Raw genomic sequence first — 19124 nt, forward strand, 5'->3', positions numbered from 1 at the left:
ATTCCAAGTCAAAATTTAATGCCAATGTACTTATAAAACTCGCAAGGCTTTCTGATAAAAAGAACTTTCAAAATGTGCGCTAACAACATACCATAAAAAGATCTGGATGATGCAGAAAAATGGAGTTTTTGTTGCTAAAACATGACCTTAAACCTGATTTAGACAGCATTTGCAGGCATTGCGCGATTAAAAGATATAAATCAGAACGTGACGCCGCTGCGCTAGATGTAATATCTTTTGAAAAGTATTAATCCAACTTTTAGAAGTTTTCTATTGCCATAACGTGTCAACCGCAGTATTATATTACAAAAACACTACTTAAGTACGATTTATGTCATTAACCAGACCTAGCAAGTGATGTTACTGGCCGCAGATGTGGAAGCCGTCGAACACATTCACCGAAAAGGCTGCATTATAAAATTCTGACCATTCTTTTTATGGCTGAATTAACTTTACTTGTTGTTTTGTGTCAAATGTTTATTTAATTATTGAGTGTCAAATTTGCACATACTTAGCACAAGCACGGGTAAGCAAAACAGTTGGAAAAACAAAAACGTTGCCAATAAATTTGAATGAGCGATGTAGAGTATTACAATGTAATTTTGTAACATGAAGTTTACAAAAGTTACACAAATACGCGTTAAAGCTTCGAAAATTGTCAGTTTTTTTTTAAATCATAAAACCTGTAACTTTTCTCCTTAGTAAGTAACTGTATCGTAGGATCTATAGGGATGTTATATCAAATAGTGATTGTACCGACTTAAGCTCATAGAAGTGTGTTGAAAACAAGCATGTTTAAATAAAACGTGCAAAATACGCGTAGTGCAGCATATCATAACTCAGTAACCAAACCATCTATGCCGTGGGGTGTAACACTTTAAAGCATTCCGTCACTTAAAGCTTGTCAGTTAAGACGAGGAAATTGCTAAAGAAAAAGTTAAATAGGTTAAAAGATTGAATCGGTCGTTTATTCTTTACCATTGACAGCGGTTTGAGAAAAAGATGGTACCAACCTTTACCGTGTAATACGCTCAATTAGTGGATAGCACCTACAAAATGTGCAGATGACCGTCTCCAAACTCAAAATTAATACTTGCCCCAACGGAACCAATGTTACTGCATTGGGCCCAGACAACTTATTTAAGTTGATCGTTATAAAAAAACAACCCTAATTTCAGTCATAAAAACATCGCCCAATTTAAACTCATACAACCTTTATTGTCTTTATCGTTATGTATCGCTAAAGGATTTAACTCCTACACACCTATATTAATCTCTTTCGGTTGGTAAAATATCTTCTTATACACATTCCTGAAGGTGGGCATAAAAATTGGCTTCATTCCGCTTCCCACATGTTTAATCCAAATCTTCACCGGTAGGATTAAGTTCTTAAATAAGTAAGTTTAAGTCTGTATTTGATAAAAAATGTGTCTTCTTATACGCTTCAGTGTGCAAAGTGATAATTCAATTATTACATGCAAAAATTTTTTAAATAAATTTCAGTCAAAGTTTTAATTTCCAAACATGTTTGCTTTGCACCACGACAATGCTAAATCATTATGGAATTATTTTCTTACCAGAACCAAATGGTGCCATAATCCTCACCATCGCCTTTTCAAGTTTGAAGCTTTGCACTTAAATACGCATACAATCAAACTTGTGACTCATCATCAATAGATTGCTACTATAAACATCAAGTGAAAAATGCATAAAATTCCTTTCTTTATCCTTGCAAAGGTGGAATATCACAATCTTAACCTCCAATGTGGCTAACGCCGAAAGTTTATTTGCTTCGTTAATAGTATCCACAATCTTGCGCTGCGGAGACTGAAGTCGCTTTCCACAGATTCAAATGGCGTTCTTTTAGTTTGCCATTCTGATTATAAACAAATTTCAAGTTGTGTAAAACTTGTAGGCATATATTAAATCATGTTTGGACTTCTAAACCATGACGAAAAGCACGTAGATGAGTTTAGTCTTAATTTTGTTTCTACAATCCAAACTGTTTTATAATATTCCCGTAAAACACACAAACGTCTAAATGCGCTGACCTTTAAATATTCCGATCATGCTTGAATAAAATCATGTTGTTTTCTGTTTAACGTGTGCTGTCTTAAACAGTAAAATTATTTTTTACGTTTTAAATTCTTCGTGTCTTATTGCAATGGCACATTTGATTGATTAATTGAACCTAAAATGTATTGTGCAACAATACACAACGTTTAGAATAAGAAAATAATCTCTCCGTAATTATTTACGCTCAAACATGAGAAAAGTACCTTCTAGGCACAGGTTAACCTAAAGAATAATTTATCATTCAGGAACAATCGTTTTTAAATTTATGTGGTAATTCAAGTACATCGGCATAGTTTTGTAATACTGATTATCTAATTTGTATTATTATGTCCCTAACAACTGACATTGCAATGTAATGAACATGGATGTTAGGCAGACCAGTCGAGTTCAACATGTTGTACACAGGATTGCAACATTTTTCTACTACCACTGCGATACACATCTACAAAACAAAAAGGCTGTTTCTCTTAAAACTTTCTGACCATGCTGTGCAAAATCATTTAATATCAAGATATTACAAGTTTCGTCAAAAGCTCGCTATAATCAGCTTTCTTTTGAAAGTCACTAAAAAAATTCCTTAATTTTCGTTTTATTTTGCAAAAATGAGACAGACAAAAATTAGGGATTTTAATTTGTTTAGCAGAAAGTAAATATTTTCCGAGTCAAACAAAAACATGCCCATGCTTTCTATAAACTTAGTGTACATATTACGTAAACATTGCAGAATTTAGAATAAAAAACAATAAATAAGCATGCCGTTACCTCGTCCAACAGGTAAGTTGCAGTAACAACCAAAACCAGTTTGTAAATAATGTGAAACAACTGTACAACTATTTGGATAACGCGGAAGATCAATGTACTGCCGGGTGATTGAGCAAAAAAATGCAGCAATAACATGACATTGCCTCTTACAGAAAAAACTAACGAATGTGCGTTCCCAGTTATAACAACTACGGTAAGTGCCAGAACTGGTATGTCGACGACAGCTGTCAAGATAACAAGCTTATTGGTTCAAACAAATGTCTTGCTTTGAAATGTTCGTCATCAAGTCCCACACATGGTCCTGTGAAAGGCTTCAGTAAAGCACCCTTTGCTTGAAGTGAAAATTCATACCTTGAAATAGCATATTACCGATATTCAGGTTTTCCCGTGGTGGCCGAGGTTAAACGGAATACACTGTTTTTGCGGCGATGTTTCAACTTCCTGCTGATGTGGCACGGTACAGATTTATGACGATACCGGCCGGAATGAGAAGGGTTCCTCACAATGTTATAAAATTCATCCAGATGTTGACCATAACGTGACCTGAACTCAGGAGAAGCTAGTCTTTCTTTCAACTTACTTGCGATTTCGAGACACAGTACCGTTCCCATGGTAACCTAAAAATGTAAACGATTGAAAGAAATGGCTTGTTTCAAACTTGACATCTGTACATCAGCTGAGAATGAAATACAAATGGGTGCATAAAAAATTAAAAATGTCCGATTGTGGCAAACCAATCCAAGGATAGATTATAAAGTTGGATGAGTTTTCGGTTCGAGACGATTAAGCAAAATAAACAAAACAATAATATTAATGAAGAACAAATATTGCTGTCAAAATGTAACAATCATTTTTGTAAAATGTACACAACAATTTCGCAGGAATTTCGTAATACTAGAGTTTATTCTCCGATATTCCCCTGATTCCTACATACTGCTTCTAAATAATATGTCACCGTAAACGATATACCGAAGGAAAAATAAGAAAATAAAGAATATCAAACGAACACTTGAAAAAATGGTTAACAAACGCTAAACAGTTCAAGTTATATAGTTATAACAGCTTATGTTTAAAAAGAAAATCGTTTCATTTCGGATGTTTTCTCGTATAATAACGGATTTAATCGTTCGAAAGTCAATGCTTCCTGGTGTTTGTTTTCACAATGGGTTTTTGCATGATTCCGTTACTTTGAGGTAACAGTGTAAATATTCATTAATAGGGCAACATAAGAAACGCGCATCATTTTATGCAGAAAATTTTGTCAAGGCAGCAATAAAGGTTTCGGTCTGAATGAACCCAAAAGTAGGTCGTATTTTCTTGTGTCACTGCCAAGCAATTGCAAGCAATGCGGTCTTTCATTAAATTTTTGCAAAACGTATAAATTCTCTTACTTCTGCTGATTCCAATCCTAGTTTTTTTAGATTTGGAGGTGTGGCACCGTTATAAGACGAGCTTTTAAAAACTTTGTTGTCTATGGAAGTTTTATGCGTATCCACGTAGTCTCTCCCGCAAATTCTGGAAATATAAAACGTGATTTTATTTGAGCTTATAGTTAATTAAAACATATTCCGTTTAATAGATCAAACAGGGATGGTCAACATTTACATAAACTTATAATTAATGTTGGAATCATAAGCAAGATTTAATTGCAATTGATTTGGAAAGTAAACTCGTACTGAGCGTAATCCTCTGGTTGGCAGCGTTTATTGCAGCACATGTCCGACAGGCGAGGCCGCTGGGAAATAATTGTGATTCGGCGTGATTTTCTGCTATGTCTAGGCCCATACTTGTTATTCAAATTATCCTCATGCACTGTATCAGAATAGGATAAAAAGTTAGTTTATTTTAAAACGGCAGACCTATGACTAAACTTTGTACCTATAATAATAGTTGACTTAACTTAGAAAGGTACTACTATCAATAACTAACCTTAGAATCTTTAAATCAGTAAACACAACCAAGTTTGTTGGACACGAACTAATGTGTGCTAAATGCATGGAAATAACTACCAAGTATTAGTCAACCAAAATACAGTAGTATGCTGGTACAAAGCTTTGCTTTTGCTGTAAAGGAATTAAACGAAATACATCACATACCCCGTTGTGAGATAGTTGTGACGTTGTTGCAAATGCTTCGTAAATAGTCAAGCATATTGTCGCACCTAATATCCGATGTTGGATTGGCAATTGTGATCGGAATCAGCGTTGATAAGAACAAACAGGTGGAGAGTAAAAGAAAGAAAGAACATTGAATTCGACTGATTTGGAGCATTGCAATAACAACCTTAAACATCCGAAGACTAGCTATTATATTTTAAAAAGACAGTTAGTGATTACAAGTGTGGTAGAAATATCAGTAAATAAATAATATGGAAAATATTTTGCAAATCCCTTACTGCTAAGGGTAGCTACCCATTTGTAAACACGTATTTATGAAGTGCAATTACGTTGGCGAGACGAATCGCTTGCGTCATCGGCCGCAAACCTTGACTTGTACTGCATATGTATATGAACTGATAAAGAGATTTAATCGTACACTACTTTCAACATTCGTCAACCCTGGACGATCTTCCCTTCGGTCGCTATGTTTAAACCGTCTATACGATGTCTGCTTTGGTTTCATTTTAAAGTTAGTCTATTTCTAAAAAGCACGCAGATATTCCGGATGAATTTACATTCACTTTTCAAAATGCGCACAAACAATTTTACAAAGCCCTTTAAAACATCACGATGCCGCAGGATAAAACGCATATTTAGTTTCTAAAAACATGAACTTGAACCCAACTGGCACTTAAAGTCACATCGTGATCGGCGGATATAAATCAACATCGGACGCCGGCTGCATTATGAGGACATTGTGTAAAAAGCGACATTAATCCGCATACCATCTTAAAAGCATTCTACATGTCACAACTTTCAAACCGCAGCATCAAATATCAATACCAATGTCGAAGTGTAAATAATCCGAGTCATCACACAACGCAGGTTAGAAATCTGTCGCTCACTCAGTAGTCACTTCGAACATGCAAAATAATGTTAAAACATTTTACGAAAAAGTTGAAATCTAAATGGCTTCACTTCAAAACAGTACTGTAACTGTCTATGCTTAATTGCCCAAGTTACGATTTTCTCACAATAACTTAATTTTCAGCAACGGGACTTACCATGCAACATTGTTAGTCTCATAAATTTTAGCTTTAAATATAATCGTATATTTTTTTGTTATAAAACATTATTACCACTCTCTTGCAGCCTAAACTCAAGCATTCGTAGTCGTGTTGAAAGTAACGTGTTGTTTTACTGACGATGACTACCACGACCATGATATTCATGTTTACCCGTGTCAAGGCAAAGCACCTTTTTCAACCCACTGCGGTTAGTGTTTTGTCAAAGGCCCAATTTTAGTCCTTAGTATCGGGTTTTTACATTCTCGTTTTGTTGTCATGTTTTACCGGGTTTATACAAACTTCAGCATCTTTGCGAGACTTAGTCAGTTTTAATCTCTATTGCCTGCTGCTACAAAATGTTTTGAATCTCAATTTCACATAAAAGACCAACACATATATCACGAAATGTACACTTCGCTGGAAGGTAATCATTTTTATGACTTTACCTTGTTACTGGGCACTTTCAACTTGGCATAGTCTACAATGCGGCGTATGCTGATTTCTCCACCGAAACACAATTTTCTTTTCTTGTCTGCAGAAAATCGTGCTTTGCCTACATCTGGCCGTTTTTGACGACGCTTGTGTAGCAAGAATAATTCTTTGATATGATTTCAGAATTAATTTCCTTCCGCGAAAGTTTATCTGAGTTATTTTAGCAAAACAGTGCAGTCAACGAAAATATGCAAGCTCTATCCTCAAGAAGGGTGCTACTTCGATAATACTAGCTCAGAATTGATCAAAATCTTCGTGTAACTAGGATAATTAGCATCCCGCTCTTATACATAATGCGATTTCTGTGGAAATAAGAACGGCTTTTTCGTTAAAAATTTCTTGTTGTTTTAGTTTGTTTTTCATAGCCTTTGCACCATTCCTGGTTACCATAAACAAACGTTGTCGAGGGATCTTTTTTGCTGTTATGTTTGTCCGTGAAAACTAACCAGACTAAAATACGCCCGGCTATATCACCTTTCGAGCACGCGTTTACCGGGAACTTTGTGCATGCATGCACGAGAAATATTTAGTTACATTCGGCAAAAATTACCAAAACGGCTTTTACCGATTCTCTGTTTTCCCAGAAAAAACTACTTAACTTTGTTTGGTGATCGCCGGTGCACTTGACAGATCCAAAATTAGGTAGCTGCTCATGCGTTTACAAAACTCTTATACTGTTATACTCTCAATGAACCCTACTTTGAAGAACACTGAGATGTCAAGGTTGCGCGCAAAATAAAAAGCATAAGTATTCGTACAAGAACAACTTGTTCTGTTAAAGCGAAAACTACGTAAACGTGGCAGTATTGCATAACACGAGAAACGCTAGAGCAGACCTAACTGACAAAACCCATAAGAACCTATCAAAAGAAATACAATACGTGTCAGACGCTTTATTAGGATTATCGTCGACTGACGTCATAAATTTTGCGGGATTATGAGTAAAAATTAAGCGCAGCATATTTTGCAAGTATTTCACCGCCTAGTGCGGTTTATTAATTTGGTAAGAATAGCGTAACGTTAACGAGAAGATTCAAATAAGTTGTCGATGCTGTTATAACAATTTTGTAAGCATTTTTTAAATTTATCTTTACTTTTTTAATTTAATTTTCTTCATAAGCATTTTCCTTGAATTTAAGTGTATAGTATGTTTGGAAAATAAGTGTTAAATACATGTAAAAATAAAAAAATATTGGACATAAATACAATAAAAACAAAAAAGAAATTGTCAAACTTATATTTAAAAGATTTGTGTGAAAGGTATATTTTTTACTTAATTAGTAAACTCATCTGCTTATAGAGGTTACAATTTTGATGTAATCTGCATATTGCATAGTTTTTCTGCCACCTGTGAAGGATTAGGCGTGGAGAAGAGTATGTTGTGATATTTACTTTAACAAGAGAAATAAACCTACGTTAAGTAAAAATTGAAACGTTAGGTGCCAAGTTTGAGTTTAGGTACCGTGTAGATCTTGTTTATGATGATAGAAATCCATGCGAGGTGGTCGGTGGATAAATTTCGTGGTAGATTAAGGATTTGGATTGCTGAAAAAAAAGTTTATTGGATTCTTGGGAGTGCGTCATACACAATAATGTTTCTATTGTAAATATGACAAGTAAGCGTGTATAGATACCGATGATATGTCGATGCCCTTAAAAGGAAATACAGCAATCATAATATCGATTGTTAGTGCGGTACGAGCAAGAAAATTATTCTAGTCGAAAACTTACAAAAAAGTATTGTTTAAAAATCACTATGACAAGGGTTTTGTTTGTGCTAAACGTATCACCTTGTACCGCAAAACGTTGGATGTGTTTGTTTACATTATTGGTTCTGGTTTGACTAACAGGGACAAACACCGAAAACCCTATGTTGCAATAAGTAAAAATAAAATAAGAACATGAATAAATCAGTTAAAAACTAAACCTTATAGGTAGGGTGTGGCATAAGTTGTCGTCCGCAACAACTGCTAGCCTCAGGAAATACAATAATTTGGCCAAATTTCATATGACTCATTTGAGCCAAACGCAAGTCCACGTTAAAATGCTTTGGAAAGAATTAACATTGCACAAAAGGCTGTTTTGAAAACAGGTACTTTGTAAAAGAAAATACCAGCTTTGACCTCTCACTTGTCTGAAACTAAATCCTCATAATGTGGCAAATTTCACTTCACTATACTTATTTGATATTGCGTGGAAATTCATTACACACACCAACTTCAAAATATTGTTTTGCAAGATTTACAAGGAAGAGAGCGGCACGAAAGTTATTAACAATGCCATGTATTTACGTAAACGCGACGGCATGAAGTCTATCGCCCACGTTGTCTAGCGGGTGAAATTTACTAAAAACAGCTTCGTAAGCAAAAGCACAGTACTCGGAAAGCGATTAACCAGTGCAAAAGTTTGATTTGGCATTGCGGTATGCCTTAGCTTTGCTCACTTTGCCATCAACACTGCAAAGAAATATCGTGGAGCATGTACAAAGTTTATATACAGGTGAATATAAGTTCGTATAGATACTGATCTTTGGGAATGTTATATATGAACGCTTGACGTTTTTCTACGACAATGACTTTGGTAGAACAAATTATTTAATCGTAGTTGGCTTAACTTGTAGCATACGTGATGATGGGATTCTAAATTATACGGCAAAAAATCTGAAGTGTACCTTATCCAATAACGTTTTTTGAAAATGCGGTGTTGTGTAAATGTAATTGTAATCGTCTATAACTTTGAACCTTGAACTTGTACGTGGTGTTTTTCATATCAGTATTTAATTAAGAGTATATATCACATGTTAAGATAAAAAGTTTATTTTTTTGCGTAATCTAGTAATATTTTTGGGAGCGGCACGGAAGTAACAGTAGCATTAGTTTTAACAATTTAAATTAAGGGCTACCTTTTGCATTAAGATTATATATTGTAACATTTCATTATTTAGTTCTCGTTTAATTAAGGAAATATTCTTTTTCTTGTGTGATTTCATAAATCGTTTTTTTTAGGCTACAGAATTTTATTTTGTGTTATAAAATGTAGCGAAAAACGTGTCAAAATTGCAAGAAACAGATGGAACAATAAATAATACTCTTTGCAACTGATGAAAATATCAACTGTGATCTTAAACGCAGCAAATAAATACTTACACTGACACTATTTATGCAACACTACACGGTATGTTCACATAAGCCCGATTTTCTAGGTTTTGACTTGCTGCCAACGCGACGGGTCTAAGTTAAGGTGAAAAAGATCAGGCTACAATATTTAGGTTTTTGATGTTATAGCAATATCCAAATATCAATCATACTTCAAAATTAATGTATTATGAAAGATAAGCCTAAAAAAATCCCATGCCGCAATTGCCCAAAACGTGATATCAGTGCAACCAAATTAGGAATTAGTTTTATTTACAGATTGCGCCAAATAGTTTTGCATTATTTCACTAATTTTTGCAAAATTTATAGATTCTCTTACTTTTGTTGATGCCAATACTAGTTCTTTTAGATTTGGAGATGCGGCACCGTTATAAGACGAGCTTTTAAAAAGTTGGTTGTCTCTGGAAGTGTTATGCATAATCACGAAGTCTCTCCCGCAAATTCTGGAAATATAAAACATGATTTTATTTGAGCTTATAGTTAATTAAAACATATTCCACTAAATAGATCAAACAAGGATGGTCAACATTTACATAAATATATAATTAATGTTGGATGCATTAGCAAGATTTAATTGCATTTGATTTGGAAAGTAAACTCGTACTGAGCTATGTCGGTTGGGGAGCAGTGGTTATGACAACACATGTCCGAAAGGTCATGCAGGCAACCGGGAAAGAACATTGTGAAACGCATAGGATGGCGGATATGTGTAAGAGAGTACTTTTGATCTAAAGCTATCCGGAGCACTGTAGCAGAATATGACAAAAAGTTAGTTTATTTTAAAACGGCAAACCTACAGTATGAATAAACTTAGTACCTATAGTAATAGTTGACTTCACTTAGAAAGGTACTACTACCAATCATTAACCTTTCAATTTTTAATTCAGTATACACATGACCAAGTTTGTTGGACACGCGCTAGTGTGTGATAAATGCATGGAAATGGTTACAAAGAATTAATCAACCAAAGTACTCAAATTGCTGGTAAAAAGCTTTGCTTTTGCTGTAAAGGAATTAAACGAAATACATCACATACCGCGTTGTGAGATAGTTGTGACGTTGTTGCAAATGGTTCGTAAATAGTCAAGCAGATTTTCGCATCTAATATCCGTTGTAGGATTGGCAATTGTGATCGGAATCAGAGTTGATAAGAACAAACAGGTGGAGAGTAAAAGAAAGAAAGAACATTGAATTCGAATGATTTTGAGCATTGCAATAAGAAAATTAAACGTCTGAAAGCTAGCTATTATTTTTTTAAAGACATTTAGTGATTACGTAAGTCGGTACATTTTATAGCTGGAACATAAACATCTGCTAAATTAACCAGCGCTCTGATTGCGTTATTTTAACTGATCGTCATTTACAGAAAAATGAACAAAACGAATGTGTTGAAAAATCTTTTGGTTGTGCTTATTGTGATGACTCACTTCAAGTTAACAACCACTTTTTGTATTGCCATATAGCTCTATATGTATGTAATTCTATTGATTGCATCTTCAATTTTTTAAAACTTTTCAAAAATGAAATTATAATGCTATTTGATCACCATTGTTTATTTCCATTCAGATGGCCATCTCCAAATCCAAAATCAAACTAAAAATTGATACGGCCTACAATACATATGGATCGTAAAAAACAAAATAATTAAAAATAACAATCATGATATTAAATGAGAAGTTTTGCAATATAGCTCAGAGAAAGTTGACTGCACAGTAGATTTGGAATCAAAAGTTGCTTTAAAAACTACTTGTAAATACTTGCCCCAACGGAACCAATGTTACTACAGTGGGCCCAGACAACTTATTTGAGTTGATCGTTATAAAAAAACAACCCTAATTTCAGTCATAAAAACCTCGCCCAATTTAAACTCATACAACCTTTATTGTCTTTATCGTTATGTCTCGCAAAAAGATTTAACTCCTACAGACCTATATTAATCTCTTTCGGTTGGTAAAATATCTTCTTATACACATTCCTGAAGGTGGGCATAAAAATTGGCTTCATTCCGCTTCCCACATGTTTAATCCAAATCTTCACCGGTAGGATTAAGTTCTTAAATAAGTAAGTTTAAGTCTGTATTTGATAAAAAATGTGTCTTCCTATACGCTTCAGTGTGCAAAGTGATAATTCAATTATTACATGCAAAAGGTTTTTTAAATAATATCAGTCAAAGTTTTAATTTCGAAACATGTTTGCTTTGCACCACTACAATGCTAAATAATTATGGAAACATTTTCTTACCAGAACCAAATGGTGCCATAAGACTCACCATCGCGTTTTCAAGTTTGAAGCTACACACTTAAATACGCATACAATCAAACTTGTAAATTATCAAAATTTTTCTACTAAACATCATGCGAAAAATGCCCAAATTCCTTTCTTTATCCTTGCAAAGTTGGAATATCACAATCTTAGCCTCCAATGTGGCTAACGCCGAAAGTTTATTTGCTTCGTTAATAATATCCACAATCTTGCGCTGCGGAGACTGAAGTCGCTTTCCACAGATTCAAATGGTGTTCTTTCAGTTTGCCATTCTGATTATAAACAAATTTCAAGTTGTATAAAACTTGTAGGTATATATTAAATCATGTTTGGACTTCTAAACAATTACAAAAGTGCGTAGAGCAGTTTACTCCTAATTTTGTTTCTACAATATCTACAGCTGTTATATCCCCGTAAAACATGCAAACGCCATATTGTCTTGACGTTTAAATAATCCGATCATGCTTAAATAAAACCATGTTGTTTCTACTTATTGTGTGCTGTCTTAAACAGTAATTTTTTTTTACGTTTTAAATTCGTTATTGCAATGACACATTTGATTGAATATTTGAACCTAAAATTATTGGTCAACAATACACAACGTTTAGAACAAGAAAATATTCTTCCGTAGCTATTTACGCTCAAAAATTGGAAACGTATCTTATAGGCACAGGTTAACCTAAAGAATAATTTATCATTGCAATGTAATGAACATAAATGTTAGGCAGACCAGTCGGGCTCAACAAGTTGTACACAGGATTTGAACATGTTTCTACTACCACCGCTTCACAGATAAATTAAACAAAAAGGCTGCTTTTTAGCCACCTGTTTCTTTTAAAACCTTCTGACCACGTTGTGCTATATTATCTAATTTCAAGGTATTACAAGTTTTGTCAAATGAAATTCCTTAAAGTTTGTTTTATTTTGCAAAAATGAGACAGACAAACATACGGGATTTTAATTTATTCAGCAGAAAGTAAATATTTTTGGGGTGAAACAAAAACATACTCATGCTTTCTATAAACTTAGTGTGCATATTACGTAAACATTGGAAACTTCAAAATAAAAAACAATAAACAAGCATGTTGTTACCTCTTCCGAAAGGTAAGTTGCAGCAACAACCAACACCAGTTTGTAAATATTGTGGAACAACTGTACAACTATTTGGATAACGGGGAAGATCAATGTAATGCCGGGTGATTGAGCAATAAAAATGCAGCAATAACATGACATTGCCTGCCTCTTACGGAAGGAACTAACGAATGTGCGTTCCCAGTTATAACAACTACGGTAAGTGCCAGAACTGGTATGTCGACGACAGCTGTCAAGATAACAAGCTTAGTGGTTCATACAAATGTCTTGCTTTGAAATGTTCATCATCAAGTCCCACACATGGTCCTGTGGAAGGCTTCAGTAAAGCACCCTTTGCTTGAAGTGAAAATTCACACCTGGAAATAGCATATTACCGATATTCCGGCTTTTCCGTGGTGGCCGAGTTTAAACGGAATACACTTTTTTTGCTGCGATGTTTTGGCTCCCCGCTGATGTGGCACTGTACAGGTTTATGAGGTTGGCGACGCCGGGTGGAACGAGGAGGCTCCCTCAAAATGTTATGAAATTCATCCCGATGATTGCTATAACGTGCCATGAACTCAGGAGAAGCTATAAGTATTGCTTTCAATTTATGTGCGATTTCGAGACACAGTGCCGTTCCCACGGTAATCTAAAAAGGTAAACGATTGAAAGAAATTGCTTGTTTCAAACTTGACATCTGTACATCAGCTGAGAATGAAATACAAAAGGGTGCATAATAAATGAAAAATGTCCGATTGTGGCAAACCAATCCAAGCATAGATTATAAAGTTGGATGAGTTTTGGGTTCGAGAAGATTTACCAAAATAACCAAAACAATAATACTAATGAAGAACAAATATTGCTGTCAAAATCTAACAATCATTTTTGTAAAATGTACACAACAATTTCGCAGGAATTTTGTAATACTAGAGTTTATTCTCCGATATTGCCATGATTCCTACATACTGCTTCTAAATAATATGTCACTGTAAACGATAAACGAAGGAAAAATAAGAAAATAAAGAATATCAAACAAACACTTGAGAATATGGTTAACAAACGTAAAGAGATCAAGTTATATAGTTATAACAGCTTATGTGTAAAGGGGAAAATCGTTTCATTTCGGATGTTTTCTCGTATAATAACGGATTTAATCGTTCGAAAGTCAATGCTTCCTGGTGTTTGTTTTCGCAATGGGTTTTGCATGATTCCGTTACTTTGGGGTAGTAGTGTAAATATTCATTATTAGGGCAACATAAGAAGCGCACATCAAACCCATATCAAGTTTTCCAGAAAATTTTGCCAAGGCAGCAATAAAGGTTTCGGTCTGAATGGACCCAAAAGTAGGTTGTATTTTCTTGTGTCACCGCCAAGCAATTGCAAGCAATGCGGTCTTTCATTAATTTTTTGCAAAACATATAAATTCTCTTACTTCTGTTGATGACAATCCTAGGTTTTGTAGATTTGGAGGTGCGGCACCGTTATAAGACGAGCGTTCGAAAAGTTGGTTGTCTATGGAAGTTTTATGCGTGTCCACGTAGTCTCTCCCGCAAATTCTGGAAATATAAAACATATTCCGTATAATAAATCAAACAGGGATAATCAACATTTACATAAACTTATAATTAATGTTGGAAGCATAAGCAAGATTTAATTGCATTTTATTTTGAAAGTAAACTCGTACTGAGCGTAATCCTCTGGTTGGCAGGGTTTGCTGCAGCACATGTCCGACAGGCGAGGCCCCTGGGAAATAATTGTGATTCGGGGTGATTTTCTGCTATGTCTCGGCCGGTACTTGTTTTTTAAAGCTTCCGTGTGCACTGCATCAGAATACGATAAAAAGTTAGTTTATTTTAAAACGGTAGACTACACTTAGTACCTAGAGTAATAGTTGACTTCACTTAGAAAGGTACCACTTCCAATCATTAACCTTTCAATCTTTAAATCATTATACACAACCAAGTTTCTTTGGCACGCGCTAATGTGTGGTAAACACATGGAAATAGCTACCAAGTATTAGTCAACCAAAATACAGTAGTATGCTGGTACAAAGCTTTTGCTGTAAAGGAATTAAACGAAATACATCACATACCCCGTTGTGAGATAGGTATCAAGTCCTTGCAAATGCTTCGTAATATGTCAACCATATTGCATGCACGCGACCTTGGATTGGCGATTGTGATCGGAATCAGAGTTGATAAGAACAAACAGGTGGAGAGTAAAAGAAAGAAAGAACATTGAAGTCGACTGATTTTGAGCATTGCAATAACAAACTTAAATGTCCGAAGGCTAGCTATTATTTTTTAAAAAGACGGTGAGTGATTACGTAAGTCGGTACATTTTATAGTTGGAAAATAAACATCTGCTAATTTAACCAGCGCTCTGATTGCGTTATTTTATCCGAAGTTCATTTACAGAATAATGAACAGAACGAATGTGTTGAAACTTAAATTTTTTAACTTGAAAAATCTTTTGGTTGTGCTTTCTGTGATGGTTCACTGCAAGTTGCCAAACATATTTTAAATGCCGTGCATTCACTCTCTGGTATGATCCTATTCGCACACTTAAAGTATTTGCCCAGACTTAATATTTAGCATTTTGTTACCATCTGAACACTAAACTATTTCGAAACAGGTGTTCACCTATATATCTGTCATACGTCTGTATAAAACTTGCAAACTTTTCAACTTATGCATAGCGAGTTTATAGCTGCTATAAATCATATGCATAGCTATGCATAGCTGCTATAAATCGTCCCTCAGCTTACATTTGCATAGCATGTTATACTTTGCAAGTGTGTTAAAATATCAGTAAATAAAATAATATGGAAAATATCTTGCAAGTCCAAGGGTTGTTAGTTTTTTGAATACAGACATTTATGGAGTGCAATTACGTTGGCGAGGGGAATCGTTTGCGTCATCGGCCGACAATCTTGGCTTGTACTGCATATGTATATTATACTATATGATCTTATAAAGAGATTTAGTCGTACACTACAGTACTTTCAACATTCGTCAACCCTGAACGATCTTCCCTTCGGTCGGTATGTTTAAAGCGTCTTATACAATGCCTGCTTTAGCTTCATTTTAAAGTTAGTCAATTTCTAAAAAGCACTCAGACTTTCCAGATGAATTTACCTTCACTTTTCAAAATGCGCACAAACAATTTTACAAATCCCTTTAAAAACATCACGATGCCGCAGGATAAAACGCAGCTTTTGTTTCTAAAGACATGAACTTGAAACCAACTCACATCGTGATCAGCGGATATAAATCGATGTCGGACGCCGGCTGCATTATGAGGACATCGTGTAAAAAGTGAATTTAATCCGCCTACCATCTTAAAAGCATTCTACATGCCACAACGTTCAAACCGCAGCATCAAATAGCAATACCAATGTCGCGGTGTAAATAATCCGAGTCATCATACAACGCAGGTTAGAAATCTGTCGCTCACTCAGTAGTCACTTCGAACATGCAAAATAATGTTAAAACATTTTACGAAAATGTTGAAATCTAAACGGCTTCACTCCAAAACTGTGCTGTAACTGTCTCGATGCTTAATTACCCACGTTACGATTTTCTTACAATAACTTAATTTTCAGCAACTGAACTTACCATGTAACATTGTTTGTCTCATAAAATAATGCTTTAAATATAATCGTTTAATTTTTTTCTTATAAAACATTACAACCAATCTCTTTCAGCCTAAACTCAAGCATTCATAGTCGTGTTCAAAGTAACATGTTGTTTTACTGACGATAACCACCACGACCATGATATTCATGTTTACCCGTGTCAAGGCAAAGCACCTTTTTCAACCCATTGCGGTTAGTGTTTTGTCAAAGGCCCGATCTTAGTCCTTATTACCGGGTTTTTACATTCTCGTTTTGTTGTCATGTTTTACCGGGTTTATACAAACTTCAGCATCTTCGCGAGACTTAGTCAGTTTTAATCTCTATTGCCTGCTGCTACAAAATGTTTTGAATCTCAGTTTCACAGAAACGACCAACACATATATCACGAAATGTACACGGGAAGGTAATCATTTTTATGACTTTACGTTGTTACTGGGCACTTTCAACTTGGCATAGTCTACAATGCGGCGTATGTTGATTTCTCCACCGAAACACAATTTTCTTTTCTTGTCTGCAGAAAATCGTGCTTTGCCTACCTCTAGCAGTTTTTGACGACGCTTGTGTAGAAAAAATAATTCTTTCTCTATGATTTCGTAATTAATTTCCTTCCGCAAAAGTTTATCTGAGTTATTTTAGCAAAACAGTGCAGTCAACGAAAATATGCAAGCTCTATCCCCACAAAGGGTGCTACTTCGATAATACTAGCTCAGAATTGATCAAAATCTTCATGTAAACCAGGATAATTAGCATTCCGCTCTTATATATAATGCGATTTCTATGGCAATTTGAATGGCTTTTTCGGTAAAAAAATTCTTGTTGTTTTGGTTGTTTTTTCATAGCCTTTACGTCATGCCTGGTTACCATAAACAAACGTTGTCGAGGGATCTTTCTTGCTGTTATATTAGTCCGCGAAAACTAACCAGACTAAAATACGCCCGGGTATATCGCCTTTCGAGCACGCGTTTGCCAGCTACAGTGTGCTTGCATGGGCGAGAAATATTTAGTTACATTCGGCAAAAATTACCAAAACAGCTTTTACTGATTCTCTGTTTTCCCAGAAAAAACTCCTTAACTTTGTTTGGTGATCGCCATTGCACTTGACACGTCCTAAATTAGGCAGCTGCTCATGCGTTTACAAAACTCTAATACTGTTATACTCTCAATGAACCCTACTTTGAACAATACTGAGGTGTCAAGGTTGCGCGCAAAATGAAAAGCGTAAATATTCGTACAAGAACAACTTGTTCTATTAAAGCGAAAACTACGTAAACGTGGCAGCATTGCATAACAATGGAAAGTTAGAGCAGACCTAACTGACAAAACCCATAAGAACCTATCAAAAGAAATACAATACCTGTCCGACCCTTTGTTAGGATTATCGTCGACTGACGTGATCACTTTTTTTGCGGGATTATGAGTAAAAATTAAGCGCAGCATATTTTGCAGGTATTTCACTGCCTAGTGCTTTTTTTTAATTTTGTAAGAATAGCGTAACGTTAACGAGAAGTTTCAAATAAGTTGTCGACGCTGTCATCACAATTTTGTAAGCATTTTTTTAATTTCTCTGTATGGCAAACAATTTCTGCCAAAGATATATCGTAACCACTTTTAATTAAAAATTTGCTGGGCAGCAAATACCACACAAACCAACAATTTACTTCATTATATTGTTACGGATATTGCGTAGATACACGAAGATCACCTAACAAAGCCAGTTATACTATATACTGGACACGTTATTTCAACTTTTTTTTTTCATGAAGAAAGCTCTTCATTTCTAAGCCAAATAACGAAAAACCAATCCGTACAAACCTGAACTGGCACTATTCCGAATTCGAATTCAACTGTAAAAGATGCGTAAAGGTTGCAAAGCTATCCACCTAGTATGGTTAGCCTAATTGGTTTTGCATAATAACAAACATTTCGAAGGAAAACAAAATGCGACAAATGTATGTCTGGTCTTGGGTACTAACTAAATCAACTTTGCAAGGTATTCTTTTAGCGTTTAAAACTTTAATAAATTTATTATTAAGCATTCTCCTTGACTTTAAATGTACAGTATGTTTGGAAAATAAGTGTTAATTACATGTAAAAATAAAATAATGTTGCACATAAATCAACTAAAAACAAAAAATAAACTGTCAAACTTATATCTATAAGATTTGTGTGCAAGACAGTTCTTTTACTTAATTGGTAAACTCATCTGCATATTAAAGTTACAATTTTGATTTAATCTGCATATTGCATAGTTTTTCTGACACCTGTGAAGGATTAGGCGTGGAAGAGAGTATGTTGTGATATTTATTTTAACAGGAGAAAAAAACCTATATTAAATAAAAATTGAAACTTTGAGTGCCAAGTTTGAATATTAGATATCTTGTATTTCTCGTTTACGATGATAGAAATCCATGCGAGGTGGTCGGTGTATTAATGTCGTGGTGGATTATGGATTTGAATTGATGACAAAAAGTTTATTGGATTCCTGGGTCTGCGTCATGCA

The 19124-nt window shown here is 34.8% G+C and overlaps 2 protein-coding genes across 4 annotated transcripts; both read right to left on the reverse strand.

Moving 5' to 3' along the window:
• Positions 1-2675: 2675 nt before the first annotated feature.
• On the reverse strand, positions 2676-11237 carry LOC143470520 (uncharacterized). Of its 3 annotated transcripts, XM_076968720.1 has the most exons (6): positions 6451-7036; positions 4935-4999; positions 4515-4650; positions 4230-4353; positions 3208-3455; positions 2681-3139 (listed from the first exon to the last, which is right to left on the reverse strand). In XM_076968720.1, exons 2-6 carry the CDS (start codon positions 4987-4989, stop codon positions 3121-3123), a joined length of 582 nt encoding a protein of 193 aa, XP_076824835.1. In that variant the 5' UTR covers positions 4990-4999; positions 6451-7036; the 3' UTR covers positions 2681-3120. The 3 variants fall into 3 exon arrangements, with proteins under 3 accessions (XP_076824828.1, XP_076824835.1, XP_076824818.1); XM_076968713.1 differs by lacking the exons at positions 4935-4999; positions 6451-7036 and adding an exon at positions 10688-11237 and having other exon boundaries at positions 2676-3139; XM_076968703.1 differs by having other exon boundaries at positions 2684-3139; positions 4935-7035.
• Positions 11238-12152: 915 nt separating this feature from the next.
• Positions 12153-17490, reverse strand: LOC143470530 (uncharacterized). Its single transcript, XM_076968735.1, has 4 exons — positions 15080-17490; positions 14672-14807; positions 14420-14543; positions 12153-13636 (listed from the first exon to the last, which is right to left on the reverse strand). Exons 1-4 carry the CDS (start codon positions 15246-15248, stop codon positions 13376-13378), a joined length of 690 nt encoding a protein of 229 aa, XP_076824850.1. The 5' UTR covers positions 15249-17490; the 3' UTR covers positions 12153-13375.
• Positions 17491-19124: the final 1634 nt, after the last annotated feature.

Source organism: Clavelina lepadiformis, chromosome 1 (assembly GCF_947623445.1).
Source record: "Clavelina lepadiformis chromosome 1, kaClaLepa1.1, whole genome shotgun sequence".
Lineage (NCBI taxonomy): Eukaryota > Metazoa > Chordata > Ascidiacea > Aplousobranchia > Clavelinidae > Clavelina > Clavelina lepadiformis.

Excerpts from the sequence above, each read along its gene's own strand:
- LOC143470530 (XM_076968735.1), bottom strand. The coding sequence starts at position 15,248 with ATGCTCAAAATCAGTCGACTTCAATGTTCTTTCTTTCTTTTACTCTCC. Across the intron at positions 14,544-14,671 it reads CAACCAGAGGATTACGCTCA|AATTTGCGGGAGAGACTACG; the intron begins GTACGAGTTTAC and ends TTATATTTCCAG. Across the intron at positions 13,637-14,419 it reads TAGGATTGTCATCAACAGAA|ATTACCGTGGGAACGGCACT; the intron begins GTAAGAGAATTT and ends TTACCTTTTTAG.
- LOC143470520 (XM_076968703.1), bottom strand. The coding sequence starts at position 5,130 with ATGTTTAAGGTTGTTATTGCAATGCTCCAAATCAGTCGAATTCAATGT. Across the intron at positions 4,651-4,934 it reads CACAACTATCTCACAACGGG|TGCATGAGGATAATTTGAAT; the intron begins GTATGTGATGTA and ends ATTCTGATACAG. Across the intron at positions 4,354-4,514 it reads CAACCAGAGGATTACGCTCA|AATTTGCGGGAGAGACTACG; the intron begins GTACGAGTTTAC and ends TTATATTTCCAG.